The sequence below is a fragment of the Jaculus jaculus genome, chromosome 10 (assembly GCF_020740685.1).
Source record: "Jaculus jaculus isolate mJacJac1 chromosome 10, mJacJac1.mat.Y.cur, whole genome shotgun sequence".
NCBI lineage: Eukaryota > Metazoa > Chordata > Mammalia > Rodentia > Dipodidae > Jaculus > Jaculus jaculus.
This window is the reverse complement of record NC_059111.1, coordinates 7,597,504-7,613,278: the sequence shown is the minus strand read 5'-3', so window position 1 is coordinate 7,613,278 and position 15,775 is coordinate 7,597,504. Positions and strand designations below refer to the sequence as shown.

General features: G+C 41.7%; 1 protein-coding gene across 2 annotated transcripts in view; it reads left to right on the top strand.

The window, feature by feature from the left end:
• The first annotated feature begins 202 nt into the window (after window positions 1-202).
• The window catches only part of Ice2 (interactor of little elongation complex ELL subunit 2), a 50,192-nt gene continuing 34,619 nt past the window's right edge, over window positions 203-15,775 (top strand). Inside the window, exons 1-5 of one of the 2 annotated variants that reach the window (XM_045160900.1) lie at window positions 203-258; window positions 2,186-2,318; window positions 5,233-5,337; window positions 11,389-11,638; window positions 14,411-14,530. In XM_045160900.1, coding sequence (XP_045016835.1) covers window positions 2,278-2,318; window positions 5,233-5,337; window positions 11,389-11,638; window positions 14,411-14,530 — 516 coding nt within the window. In that variant the 5' untranslated portion in view covers window positions 203-258; window positions 2,186-2,277. Of the gene's footprint in view, window positions 259-2,185; window positions 2,319-5,232; window positions 5,338-11,388; window positions 11,639-14,410; window positions 14,531-15,775 lie in introns of those variants that run through there. The other variant, XM_045160901.1, reaches the window with a different exon arrangement.

Here is a 15,775-nt window from a genome sequence, read left to right as displayed (position 1 = left end):
ATCAGAGCCGAGCGGAGCCGAGCCGAGCTGAGCGGAGCAGAGCCAAGAGGAGCCGAGCCGAGCCGAGCGGAGCCGAGCCGAGCGGAGCCGAGCCGAGCCGAGCCGAGCGGAGCCGAGCCGAGCCGAGCCGAGCCGCCGCGGCCGGGGCCTGGACGTGAGGCTTTCCTCCCGAGGCGGGGCCGGGTGCGAGTGCGAGTGGGGCGGAGCGTGCGTGGCGTGCGCGACGCGGCTCCGGGCCGAGCCGCGGCGGATGCTGAGGTGGGCGGCCGGGCGGCCCCGGCGGGGGGAGGAGGGGTCGGACGACGCTGCGTGGCGGGGACGGCGGGCGGAAGGAGGAAACATGGCCCCTAGCTTTTTGTTTTTTTTCCTTTTTTGGGAGAATAGGATTGTCTGGGCTTCCAGCCCCTGCCAGCGAACATCAGGTGCATGCGCCCCGTTGGGCATCTGGCTTACGTGGGTCCTGGGGAATTGAACCTGGGTCCTTTGGGCTTTGCAGGCAAGCGCCTTAACCACTGAGCCGCCTCTGCAGCCCCTGCTGTGTGTCTTTAGCTGTCCCTTTCCCTCGGCCATTGCTTTGCCTGGCATCCTCCCAGGGCAGCACACTGGGTGGAAGCTGGCCAAGTGGGCAGCCCATCGGGTCCTGCAGCTGACCAGCAGACGCATTCCCAGCACTGACCTGGCCTTCTCCCGTGCCACTTTCTCAGCCCTCTTGGGGGTCGGGGTGACTAAGTGGGAGGTTTGGGAGTGAGCAGGACCCCGCAAACCACTCTGAGGCAAAGATGAAAGTCTTTATTGGGGGGTGGGCACAAGCTGCCCACAAGAGCGGAGCACAGCCAGCCTGAGATTCCACGTAGTCGGCCTTACGGGGCTTGTTCAGTTGGGGGAAGGCGAGGAAGGGAAAAGAACTCCTTTGTTAAGTTGAATAGAAAACGTTCCTTTAAAGCCAGACATGGGCGTGGAGAAATCAAGCCAACAGTCCCATTGGTGCTTCTCGGAGAATTGTCATGTCCCTTGGATCTCATCAGACGTTAAGGGTTTTTTTTTTTTTTTTCCTTTTCTTTTCGAGGTAGGGTCTCTCTCTCTCTAGCCCAGGCTGACCTGGAATTCACTATGTAGTCTCAGGGTGGCCTCGAACTCACTGCGATCCTCCTACCTCTGCCTCCCGAGTGCTGGGATTAAAGGCGTGGGCCACCACGCCCAGTTTAAAGTTTTTTTTAAAAGGCCTCAGAGTCTTTGGAATGTCATGAGATCCTAATATTAGATGCACTCCCACGACAAACTAGTAAGAAACTTTATACCGGTGCATAGCAAATAAGATTTTTTTTTTCAAATAAAATTGTTTAGCATGCCTTTTCCATACGTTGTGTGTTAGATTCTACACATAACAATATGAGTGAGGGAAGATTTACTTTGGAGGTAAGGAAGTAGAATCAGAACCGAGTTAAGACACACATCTCCTTGCCATAAAGTATAAATAAGAGTAGCATTCTGGGGCTGGGGAGATGGCTCAGCAGTTAAAGGTGCTTGCTTGCAAAGCCTGCCAGCCAGGCTCAGTTCCCCAGTACCTGTGTAAACCAGATACACAAAGTGGCACATGCACCTGAAGTTCATTTGCAGTGGCAGGAGGCCCTGGTACACCCATATACTGTCTCAGTCTCCCCATCCCTCTCTCTCTTTTTTTAAAATTTTTTTATTTATTTATTTGAGAGCGACAGACACAGAGAGAAAGACAGATAGAGGGAGAGAGAGAGAATGGGCGCGCCAGGGCTTCTAGCCTCTGCAAACGAACTCCGTGCGCCCCCTTGTGCATCTGGCTAACGTGGGACCTGGGGAACCGAGCCTCGAACCGGGGTCCTTAGGCTTCACAGGCAAGCGCTTAACCACTAAGCCATCTCTCCAAGCCCCCCTCTCTCTCTCTCTTAAATGAACAAGATAGCATGCTGTTTAGGCTCTTACTAACCCAGTGAGTATCCTCAGAGTAACAGTTCTTAAAGGAAAGGGAATCACCCCATACCATCCTTGTTCTTCTGCTGCAAGGAACCTTGGAACGTTCTGTCTGACGTATTTTGTCTTAGGTATTGCAATCACTTGGAAGGAAGATGTTAAGCATAGGTTTGTTCTCCCATAAGTTAACACACCTAACCTCACCAAACCCTTTTGATGGTGACCTTTTGTTTTTCCTCAGTTGAGTGTACACTAGCATGATCCTGCCTCTCTGAGCCTTCACTGACAGGCTGAAAAATAATTGTAGGCTAGAGTGAAGAGAAATCTAGAAAGATGAGCTCCGGCGTGTCCATGAGTGAACCAAATCTGAACTGGTGAGTTCTCCCTCTTGCTAATTCATTCACAAGAAGGTAAGGAGGGCTGGTGGGTGACATAGGAAAGGAGCATTTCTGGCCTGGAGAGGTTTGGGGAAAAAAAAAAGACAAAAAAAAAAAAAACAGAGGCTGGCCGTGGTGGCACATACTTTTAATCCCAGCACTCAGAGACAGAGGCAGGAGGAGCGCCTGGGTTTGAGGCCACCCTGAGACTGAGTGAATTCCAGGTCAGCCTGGGCTAGAGTAAGAACTCTACCTCAAACAAACAATAACAACAACATAAAATAAAACAGAAGATACAAGATCAAGATTTGGAATTTATTTATGAAAATAGGTATTTTATATATGTATGTATATACATATATAAAATACACACACACACATATATACATATGTATATACATACACACACTATATATATAATGTACATACAAGGTCAAGATTTTGGAATTATTTATAAAAATAGGTATTTTATTTTATATATTATATATATGTATTAGAGGGAGAGAAATGGGCATGCCAGGGCTTAAAGCCAATGCAAACTCCAGACAACATGCACCACCATTGTATTTGGCTTACATGGCTGCTGGGGAATCAAACCTGGCTTTGCAGGCAAGCATCTTAACCACTAAGCCATCTCTCCAGCCCTTGGAGCTTATTTTACCCTATTCTCTCTTTGCACACTGAGCCCTTTTGAATTAGTGCTGACTGACTCCCACTCTGGAAGTGACAACTCAACACTTAGCTTCTAATTCCATTTTTTGTTATTATGGGTCTCTTGTAAAGGAGGGATGCTAAAATTGTTCTCAACATTGTTAGGTTTTTTGTTGTTGTTTGTTTACTTGTTTGTTTTCAAGGTAGGCTCTTCCTCTAGCCCAGGTAGACCTGGAATTCACGTCATTGTCTCAGGCTGGCCTTGAACTCACAACAATCCTCCTACCTCGGCCTCTTGACTGCTGGCGTGCCAGAGTCTCTAACTGCTGCAAATGAACTGCAGATGAATGCCTCACTTTGTCCATTTGGCTTTACGTGGGTACTGGGGAATCAAAATCAGTTGTTAGTCTTTATGTATAGGCAAGCTCCTTAACCACTGAGCTATCTTTCCAGCCCACTGTGCTTTTTTGTTTGTTTGTTTGTTTGTTTGTTGTTTAGTTTTTCAAGGTAGGGTCTCCCTCTAGCCCAGGCTGACCTGGAATTCCCTATGTAATTTCAGGGGGGCCTCAAACTCACAGCGATCCTCCTACCTCTGCCTGCCCTGTGCTGGGATTAATGGTGTATACCACCACGCCCAGTCCCTTGTCAGTTTTTTAATTCCTTCAATTGAGCAGTATTGGCTATAACACACTAGTTGCAATTAATTATGATGTTTAGAAAAAAATCACTTTAGAGGTGTTTTTAACAAGAGTGCACCATTGAACAAAGGTGAGACGAAATTCTTGCTCATTTCCAGGCAAGTAGGAAAAAGGTCCTCTTTAAGAATAGGAGCACTTAGGGTCCATTGCGGAAGAGGTGGCAGAAAGAATTAAGAACCAAAGGAAGGGTAGGACTCCTTACAATGTGCTCCCCTCAGACACAAAATGGCCTGATATCCATGACCTCACAGTGCCTGACACTACCTACACAAGACCATCATGATAGAAGGAAAAGATCATGACATCAAAATAAAAGAGAGACTGACTGAGAGGGGGAGGGGATATGATGGAGGATGGAGTTTCAAAGGGGAAAGTGGGGGGCATTATCATGGGATTTTTTTTTTTTTTCATGGAAGATGTTAATAAAAAAAATTTTGAAGAAAAATAAAAAGATTTGGAGTGCTGCTGGGCATTGTGCCTCACACATTTAATGCCAGCACTCAGGATGGATCTGAGATTACAGTGAGTTCCAGGTTAGCCTGAGCTTGCGTGAGACCCTACCTAGGAAAAAAAAAAAAAAAGAGGGCTGGAGAGATGGCTTAGCAGCTAAGGTGCTTGCCTGCGAAGCCTAAGGACCCAGGTTTGATTACCCAGAACTCATTAAAGCCAGATGTACATGGTGGTCATGCATCTGGAGTTCGTTTGCAATAGCTGGAGGACCTAGTATGCCCATTCCCCCCTCCCTAATGAAATAAATAAAAATAAAATTTAAAAAAAGAGTAGAAACACGTATATCAGTCATGGTACCACATACCTGTACTCTGGTATTGGGGAGCATAAATGAAGCGGGAAAATTCAGAGTTTTAGGCCAGACTGAGCTACATAGTGAGAACCTTTCTTAAGAAAAAAGTACTTTCGGGGCTGGAGAGATGGCTTAGCAGTTAAGATAATTGCCTTATTAACTGTTGACTCCCCAAATATCATGTAGGCCAGATGCACAAGGTGATGCATATGCAAGTCACACATGTGCACAAGGTGGTGCATGCATCTGGAGTTTGATTACAGTGGCTGGAGGCCCTGGCACACCAATTCTCTCCTCCCCTCCCCGCCTCTGTCCTGCCATTAATAAAAAGGCCACTGTCTTGAGCTTGCTTCAAAAAAAAATGCATTTTTCCAGGCTTGGTAGCACATACCTTTAATCCCTGCACTCAGGAAGTAAGAGGTAGGAGGATTGCTCTAAGTTCAAGTCCAGTCTAAGACTACATAGTGAATTCCAGGTCAGCCTGGGCTAGAGCGAGACCCTACCTTGAAACCCCTCCCCAACAAGAAAATACAGTTTTTGTTTTGTTAGACTTTCTATCTAATGATAACATGAGAAGTGTATTGAAGAAAAGAACATCTAAGTGTAGAAGATCTTTTAAGTGAAATGACCATATTAGGGGATTATCTAGAACAGAGGGCTAGAAGGAATATATTCATGAATCACATTGGATCATTATGCCTTTTTGCCTAACATGAGATTTTTGAATTGTCACATGCAAGTAAATTACTTTGTCCCACAGGGATATATCACCCAAAAATGGCCTTAAGATATTTTTCTCTCAAGAAAATTATAAAGATCATTCCATGGCTCCAAGTTTAAAAGAACTGTATATTTTATCTAACAGGTAATTTATTTATTTATATTTTGTTGTTTTCTGATAATTAAAGTTTTATGTCTATTTTACTATTATAAAAATGTGAAAAATAGAAAATAGAAGAAACAACTGTCAACACATTTATATTTATCTTTTTCTACCCATGAACATCAATTTATACACATGCAAAATGGAATCATAACAGTAATTCCCACAAAATACTATAAAATTATATTTTGCATGTTTTCATTAAAATCCATGGTTTATTTTATATATATGTTCATTTTCCCTCAGTCTTCCTAATTTTGTGTGTTACTTCCTTATGGATGTGCTCCTAGTTCACTTAACCAGTCCGTGTTGCGTTTCTGTTGCTGTTCCATTTTGCAGGAGTGGGAATCTGTCATAGCTCGCCTTGTTTGCTGGCAAGCTCAGGGTCCCATGCATGCTAGGCACGTGCCCTGCCAGAAAGCTCTATCCCCACCCCCGTTTTTGTAACGATCAGCAATGCATGGGTGAATTGTTTACAGTTATTTCAGTGTGATAGATTCATGCTAATGGAGTTCTCTTGTCAGAGTGTATATGCATTTTATTTGTTTCAATAGATGCAGCTAAGTGGCCAATATATTTGTCCTCCCTGGCATGAAAGTGGCTGCTTAGGGATAGTTGGCACTTGTACTGCTCACCCACTTGTAGCAGCTCTTTCTTCCTCCTCTTCTTTTTAAAGTATTTTATTTATTTGCAAGCAGAGACCAGCATGGAGAAACAGAGAGTGAGAGAAAGGCAATGGGCACACAGGGCATCTTGCTACTACAAACAATCTCCAGGTGCATGCGCCAGTTTGTGCATCTGCTTTTATGTGGGTACTGGGGAATCAAGCCCAGGCCATCAGGCTTGCTTTATTTATTTATTTATTTATTTATTTATTTATTTATTTATTTATTTATTTAGAGGTAGGGTCTCGCTGTAGCTCAGGCTGACCTGAAATTCACTATGTAGTCTCAGGGTGGTCTTACTCATGGTGATCCTCCTACCTCTGCCTCCCAAGTGCTGGGATTAAAGGCGAGTGCCACCACGCCCAGCCCATCAGGCTTTATAAGCAAGTGTGTTGAACCGCTGAGCCACCTCTCCAGCCACTTCTTCTGTTTTTGATTATCTCTTCTCTGTTGTAGACTAATCTGGAAGCCAGCTGGTGTGAAATAGGAGTCCCTCCAAGGAGTTCATTTCTGCTTTTATCCCTTGGCCTCCTCATCTTTCTGCCTCTCAGGGTTCTGTCAGGTGCCCTTCTTCTTCCTCTATCTTTGTTTCTCTCATTTTCAGTCATCTTGATCAATATTTGAGTAAACTCTAATGTGTCATGTTTAAATAATCCTTGCCATATCCCCTCCTAATTACCTCTTCTCTCCTGTGAATTACACTACTCTAGAAGCTGGTATATGCTGATGGGAAAAGGTGAGGCGTGAATAAGCTGTAAGGCTTATAGGAAACATTAACAAAATGGTAATAGTTCTTCAGTAGCAATAATTACTTCAAACCTAAATGGATGAAGCTTCCTCCCAACAAAAAGGCAGATTGGTGACATGGATTGACAGGATAAAATGCTCCCATTCTATGCATGTCCCCTCGTTTCCACTGAGCCCCCACTCTGGTGAGGCTTCCACCCTCGCTTAACTAAGAAAATGTCGCCTGGCAGCATCAGTGAGCTCTTGACTGTGGCGCTATCTCATGCTCCTTGTTTTCTTCCTGGTCTGGTTACTGGGGTCTTTCTGACTCTTGCCATCTTCATCAGGCTTCTTGTACTAGCTGGTCATCTGGCTTTGTTTTCACTTTTTTAAGAAATGCTGATATTTTACTGTCAACCCAGCCTTTGAATCTGAACCACTGAGGATCAAGGATGCTTTGTGAAATTAACTTAATTTATAGTGTGTGTGTGTGTGTGTGTGTGTGTGTGTTACAGCTTGTCTTTATCCCCATCCTTGTTTATACATGTACTTGTAGAACACATTCTTACAAATGAAAGGCATATGGACATTTATTTTTATGGATATTGCCAGGTTGCTATTACAAATATTAACAGAATAAACACTTTGATGTCTTTGGCAGTGTTAGCTTTAGAAAGTTAGAAAAATAATCTCTCTCTCTCTGTCTCTCTCTCTCTCTCTCTCTCTCTCTCTATATATATATATATATATATATATATATATATATATATATATATATCTCCATTTCTCATATCCCTGGCCAACTTCTATCATTTCCTGGAGATAACTAATTTCATAAAGTTCACCAATTAGGTAAGAATTGCCTTTGATTATTTGAATCAAAAAATGCCTATGCAATTCTGGATTTAGAGAATATATGTCTTTACCTTTTATGAAAATGTTCCGACCACTTTTGAATTTTTATCCCAGCCTTCATTCCTTCGGATGAAAGTTCTCCAATACCGACCTTCATTCTGCTGCGGCTGCTTAGTAACTGTAACAGGGCCAGTATGCTAGCGTGTCTTAGGCATGAGTTACAGAGCCTAGCTTTGGATTTGATGAAGGGGACATTTTGCTGACAAATCTAAAACAGGATTTCAGGGCTGGGGAGATGGCTTAGCAGTTAAGGCATTTGCCTGAGAAGCCTAAGGATGATCCCAGTTCGATTCCCCAGGACCCACATAAGCCAGCTGCACTAGGGGTACATGTGTCTGGAGTTCATCTGCAGTGGCTCTCTCACTGCCTCACTCCCCCCCTCTCTCTCAAATAAATAAATAAAATATTTTGAAAACTAAAATGGGATTTTACTTTCTTCTTTTTTAAACTTAGAATATGCTTTCTTTTTTTAGATTTTCATAGAGCATAATCCAATTTACTTATTAATATAATTTAGCTTTTGGTGTGTTAAAAGAGAAAGACAAGGCATTGATACATGTTTGTAGTCTTTCTGATACAGCAAGGAACCAATTTCCAGGCTCTGTTCATAATTCAGAACTGTTTTCTTGGTGCAAACACCAAGAAGAATATAAAATTTTTCTTAACCCTAATTTTATAACTTTTCTGTTCTCTGACGTGTTGTGAGACTTTTCGACCCTTAATCACGCTGCTCTCAGCAGTGTGAGGCTTTCACTCGCCCTCATCCCGTCACGCACAGGGTTTTGCTTTCCTTGTAGCTCCAGCACCTTTCCTCTGAGTCTGTAGTCTGTACATGCGTATGAAATGAAAGCAGCACCAGAAAACTAAACAGTTAGAATGATGCAATTTTCTGCCATATGCCAAAAGTAAATTGTGTTCATTTACCATATTTGAAAAGTTGGCCTAAGAATAAATGAGAAAATTGAAGTGTCATGTGAGTTATTTGTGTAGAAATAAGCGTTTGCTTTCATTAGCGATGCCGTCTGCATACATTAGGATTTAGAGTTAAGCCAGCAAAGGGGGTCGTCCCGTGCAGCAGCAGTGGGAGCGGCGCTTGCGTCAGGTAGCAGCAGGAGTTGTCGTTCACCCACTTCACAGAACAGTAATAAAATTCCAGGACTTGAGATGGAGCCCAGAAATGCCATTTCCAAGTCTGCTTTTAAAAAGACACTGCCAAATTATTGCCTTAGAAAGTAGGGAATGAACAGCCTGGGATCTGCCTTTATTTCACAGGAACCTTAAGTACGGGGGAGCACAGGTAGTTGACAGATGAAGGCAGAAAACTCGAGACTGTCAGCCGCAATGAAGTATGATGCTGTGGCTGTGTTTGGAGACAGGCTGTTGGACGCTCTCAGCTTGCAGCGGACGGAGATTCTGACATGCCTGCGCTTGGAGATGCTCTTGATGTCTGTCTCCTTCTTTGCTGAACATGGCCAATTGCAGCTCCAGACGCGCCTGACAGTCCGCTGTGGCACATCTGAGTCAGCATCTCACCGCTGTTGCAGCTTAATTAAGTTTGCCAGTCTGTGCCACAGGACAGACATGTTCTCATATTCAGAGAGACAGCTGTGAAGCAGGATTGTTAAGAGCTGCGGACACAATGCTGTTAGGTCTGAATAGCTCTCGAGACAGTTTCTAGTGAGAAATCAATTTGCTGTGATACATTTCTCCCAAGATCAGCAGTTAATATTCATTTTGTTAACCTAAAATGAGCTTATTTTTATAGTTACTGGAGAAACTTGAGTAGCTAAGTATGTGTTCTTTTACCTCTATTTTTGGAGTCAACTTGAGCACCTAATTTTTAATTTGCAGGATTTTTCCCATTAATTAATCCATTCTTCTGATTAGTTTTCATCCACAACTTACTTCTAGAACCATTGTCCTCAATATTTAATTTTATTTGGGGCACCTAAATCTTTTTCTAAAACATTGTTTTCAAACTGTGGAATTGTTACCATATTTACTATATTATAAATTCAATTTTAAACATACGTTTTAGCCGAGTGTGGTGGCACACAACTAATCCCAGCACTTGGTAGGCAGAGGTAGGAGGATTGCCATGTGTTCAGGGTCACCCTGAGACTACATAGTGAATTACTAGTCAGCCTGGGCTAGAGGAAGACCCTCCATCAAAAATAAATTTTTTAAAAAATTTTTAATTTAAAAAAAAAAAAAAAACATGTTGCTTGTTCTGGGTGAGGGTTAACTTGCCCTTTGTCCAGACAGATCCAAGTCCCAACCTTATCAGGCCAAAAGCTGCCCACTTTTTATAGCAAATATTTTGTGTAAATAGTGCCTAACATACGCATCCAGTATTCCTCACTCCTAGTTACCTTTAGCCTTCTCTGTTTTCGATGACCCACATGTCCTTACAAGCTTCCACAATGCCTAAAGAAGTTAACATGCAGGACTGAGAGCCCTTGATCTGTCCCTTCCTCGCTGGTCAGGGTCTCTAGCGTTCTTCTCAGCCACCTGTTTGTAAACCCAGTCTCTTCCTAGTTGCATTGAGTGAGTGACAGAACACGTGTGTGTGTGTGTGTGTGTGTGTGTGTTTCTTCTCTATTCACATGTCCAATCCATGAGTTACCATTTTTTAATTTGGAGCCACTTCTTAGAAGCAATGACTATGGTTGAATGTAGAAGTATAGAGTCAAAGAAAATGCAGTTCTTTTTTTTGTGGACTGCTATCTTGTTGAAATGATAGATTAAAACGACTGAGTTGTGAATAAAGACAAATTGTGAACAAGGTGGCAATTTATAGTCATAGGTTTTAATTAAAGTGGTCAGGTGACTTTTTGTAAGATTGGGGGAGCATTTTATAAATAAGTCTGATAACGTTTGGTAGCTCCTCCTTACTTTCTTTACTACATGATGTCACCTACATGCTAGCATTCTTCCTTTGCCTCTGTGAAAAGCCCAGAGGTGGGGCTGGGAAGATGGCATAACGGCCAAAGGCGCTTGCAGAGCCTGCTGGCCCAGGTTCAGTTCCCAAGCCACTCACATAATCAAGACACAAAAGAAATGGTGCAAGTGCCTGGCTTTCATTAACAGCAGACACTGATATATCCATATACTCATATGCATAAGCAAACTTTTTAAAACAATAGCATGCAGACATTTCCATGAACTTAGCTGTATACATGACTGATAGTATACAGTATTTCTAAAACTGCTACTGCTTCTGTTACATATGGTCACAGCCATTGAAATTTTCTTTTCAGTTCTTGAGGTAAAGGGAAGAAACCAGAAAAATCTCTGTAAATTTATTAGTTTTAAGTTTATGACCCAATTTTACTTTGTTCTTAATGGCTTTAGTTTGCTATATCAAGTTGATATAACTTGCTACAGTAATTAAGCATTGAGGACCAATTTGCAAATATAATTCGTAAGACTTATTTTTCCCTTTTAATAAGGGAGAGAAAATCGCTCTAAATTGAATGACGAGTTTAAGCTGCTCTCTTGCTCTCCATCAGGTAGTTGAAGGTAAGTTTGCAACGTGGTCCTTCCGCGCAGAATGCGTAATCGACACAAAGTGACTGAGCATCAGAATGCAGGTGGCAGAGTTAGATAATAATCCAAACTTACTGTTAATCATGCTACATTCTCCTGTTGATTGAGAATCCTGAAGTCCCATAATAGCAATCTTCATGTGTAAAGCACGTTTGTAAATTGTATTTTTTTTTTCCAGACGTATAGGAGAAAATCTGAATGCCTCAGCAAGTTCTGTACAAAATGAGCCGGCAGTTAGCTCAGCAACTCAAGCAAAGTCAAAAGTTGGCATGATTCTTCTGCCCAAACCAAGAGTTCCTTATCCACGTTTCTCTCGTTTCTCACAGAGAGAGCAGAGGATGTATGTGGACTTGTTGGTTAAATATGCAAAGCTGCCTGCAAATTCCAAAACTATTGAAATGAATAAAAATGAGTACTTGCAGTATTTGGTATGTATTATATTCCTTATTTTTAGTTAATATATATTATTAATATAATACAATATATAATTGTTATACATGTATATAGAAAATCAGGGGCCTGAGAAGATGGAAAGTGCTCCCTTCCAAGCATGAAGACCTAAGTTCAATGCCCAGTACCCATGTTAATTCTAAGTGTGGCAGCATGCACGCCTGTAACCCCAGTACTGGGGAGACAGAAGCAGGTGGATCCTGAGAGCTCTCTGGCCAGACAGTCTAACCTAATGGGTGAACACCGGGCCAGTAAGAGACCCTGTGTCAAAAATAGATGCATAGCATGCTTAAGGATGACACCTGAGGCTGTCCCTTGGTATCTGTGCATGCATGTACATACACTTGTACATATATGTGTGCCAACATGCAAACACACAAGAATCACAAACTATTTTATGTTACATTTTCTTTTATTAATTTAGGACTAGTCATTTATAAAACATGGAAATATGAGCTAAGGAGATGGCTCAGGTTTCAAAGGCGCTAGCTTGCAAAGTCTGAAAGCCTAATGGCCCAGGTGCAGTTCCCCAGAACCCACATAAAGCCAGGTGCACAAAATGGTACATGTGTCTGGAATCACTTACAGTGATGGGAGGCCCTCTTGTGCCCTTACTCTCTTTCTGTCTTCCCCCCTTCAAATAAATAATTTTTTTAAGTGGAAATATAGCAAGGCATGGTGGTGCATGCCTTTAATCCCAGCACTCAGGACACAGAGCTAGGAGGATCGCCATGAGTTTGAGGCCACCCTGACACTACATAGTTAATTCCAGGTCAGTCTCAGCTAGTGAGACCCTACCTTGAAAACCTAAAATAAATAAATATGGAAATATAAAAGTTTAGTTGACAGTGTGTTGGTATTTTAATTCTCTTTCGAGTCTTGATTTAACTATATCTAGTTTAGGTCTTTGCATGTCTCACTCCATTTCATCTTGCCTCTTACCCAGAGAAACTTCACAAGCTTATTAACACCATTGTAAGTTATTGAATTAATACTGTGAGTAGGATCCAAATTCCCAACTCTTTAAATATCATTATACTAAACATCTTTACCTCTGCCTCCTAAGTACTGGGATTTAAAAGCATGAGCTACCATGCCCATCTCCCAAGATCTTTTTTTATAATTGTTCTTTAAATTCTTTAAGTAAAATTGCAAGATAAGAGACTGGGAAGATGGCTCCGTGGCTAAAGGTACTTCTGTGCAAGGCCCACTGGCCTCACTTTAGTTCCTAAGTCACCCATAGAAAAGCAGACACAAAAAGAGGCATTTTCAGTGACAAGAAACCTGGGTGCATACATACACACACTCTCTCTCTTATATAAAATAAAATCATAAGGGGCTGGAGAGATGGCTTAGTGCTTAAGGAGCTTGCTGGTGAAGCCTAAGGACCCAGGTTCGATTCCCCAGTACTCACATTAAGCCAGATGCACAAGGTGGTGCATGTGTCTGGAGTTCATTTGCAGAGGGTAGAGGCCCTAGTATGCTCATTCTCTCTCTCTTTCTCCCAAATAACTAAAGATTTAAATATATTACAAAATTGTCAAACAAAAGACCATGCATATTTTCAAAGTTTCAATCTTTATTTTATAAATGAATAAGTTGTTCCTATTGTATGAAAGAGTTTATTTAAAGCTATTTTCACTAATACTGGACATTACTTTTTTTGCTTCCAACTGGATATGGGGAAAATGATGAATTCTTGCTTTATCATGTTATACATCCTGAATATGGGAAAAAGGATGATTTCTTTATCTCAATATATATCAATTACAAATGAAAATAAGCATATTTCATGGATCTGTAATCCAATTTTATTTCTTTTGTGATTTTCTTAGTCACACTAGTGTCTCATTTTTTTACTGCAATGTTTGACTTTTAAAAAAATATTTATTTACTTATTTGAGAGAGAAAGAAGTAGAGAGAGCAAAAGAGAGCATGGGTGCACTAGGGCTTCCAGCCACTGCATGTGAACTCCAAATGCATGCGCCACCCTGTGCATTTGTCTTATGTGGGTCCTGGGGAATTGAACCTGGGTCCTTAGGTTTCACAGGCAAGCATCTTAACCTCTAAGCCAACTCTTCAGCCTGACTTTTTTTTTTTAAATAAATGTGAGAAATCCTGAATGTATATTATAGTAATGACCATTTACTTTTTTATTTTTTGTGGAGTTTTAAATTTTTTTTTTGTTGTTTTAGGGGGATTTATACAAAGTATTGAATTCAGGCTTAACATATGCTAAGCCCACATTCTATCATTAAACTATACCCAAGACCCTAAAGCTTTTGATATCAAGAAGCTTATATGGTGATTTTTATGAAATTTCTTTCTGCTTTCTGGTTTGGATTTGATACTTAACTTGTGTGTGTGTGTGTGTGTGTGTGTGTGTGTGTGTGTGTGTGTGTAATTAAAAATTATTATGCCTTGCTATATTTCCATTTTTAAAAATTATTTATTTATTTATTTATTTGAAGGGGGGAAGACAGAAAGAGAGTGAGTGTGGGCACAATAGGGCCTCCATCACTGTAAGTAAATTCCAGACCCTTTTTTAAGTATGTATGCATCCATTTATTTTTGTTAATTTGAGAGCTATGAGCATTTGGGGCTTCTTGCCACTGCAAATGAACTCCAGATAAGTGTGCTTCATGAGTTATTAGAGTTATTAGTGATTAAATTATTAGAGCAATGATTGAGGAGTGATGATTTTCTAATGAGACTTTTAATTCTAAGATGTATACTTTCTCTAAAAATAGGATATGAAGAAACGTGTAAGTGAAGAAGTTGCTGAATTCCTGAAGTTTTTGCAGAATTCTGCAAAGAAATGTGCACAGGATTATAATATGCTTTCTGAAGAGGCCCGCCTCTTCACCCAGGTAAGAAGGCCACACTGCCACAGCTGCTACGCAGCAGGTAACAACGCCCTCGAGAGTGATGGTCCTTCCTAAAGCAGAGAACTGTCATGACGACCACGTTGCCTTCTGTTCTTAGTATACTGCAGAAGCAGAGCTACTATTATCTCAGAATGTTATACCTCAGGCTATGTTTTTTCTATAATTTATTTGTTTTCTTTTTAAGATATATATGTGTGTGTGTGTATATATATATATATTATTGACATCTTCCATGATTGTAAACAATATCCCATGTTAATTCCCTCTCTCCCCCCACTTTCCCCTTTGAAACGCCATTCTCCATCATATCCCCTCCCCCTCTCAATCAGTCTCTCTTTTATTTTGATGTCATAAACTTTTCCTCTTATTATGGTGGTCTTGTGTAGGTAGTGTCAGGCACTATGAGGTCATGGATATCCAGGCCATTTTGTGTCTGGAGGAGAACATTGTAAGGAGTCCTTCTCTTCCTTTGGCTCTTATATTCTTTCCGCCACCTCTTCTGCAATGGACCCTGAGCCTCAGAAGGTGTGATAGAGATATTGCAGTGCTGAGCACTCCTTTGTCACTTCTTCTCAGCACCGTGGTGCCTTCTGAGTTGTCCCAAGGTCACTGCCATCTAAAATGAGAAGCTTCTCTAACTAAAAGTGAGAGTAGCATTAATATAAGGGTATGAACATTAACAGAAGTGCTTACTGGGCAGTTGGTGAGCATAGTATATACATTTAGCCAGACAGCAGCAGACGTTACACCCCTAGGGTCACAACTACCCCTGTCGTAGGTTTTCAGTATCAGGGATGTATCCCTCCCATGGAGCGGGCCTCTAGTCAAACTAGAGAGCAATTGGTTTTCCCCATAACAGTTGTGTCACTGTTGCACCCGTTGGCTCATTTGGCCTGGCTGGCCAAATATAAGGCTTGCAATGTCCACTGTTGACTATCTTCACTGGTCATTTCTCTCTGTCCTATTGAACTGCATGCAGTATGGCTTTTTCTAGCTTTCTGTAGCTGTTCTATATGGAGGAGGTTTTCAGCATTTTTATTTATTTTCAACACAGAGAGAGAATGGGTGCTCCGGGGCCTCTAGCTACTGCAAACTCCAGACACATGTGCTACCCTGTGCATTTAGCTTCACATGGGTGCTGGGGAATTGAACCTGGATCCTTGGCTTTGTAGACAAGTGTCTTAGCTGCTGAGCCATCTCCAGCCCTCCACTGGGTATTTTTAATGC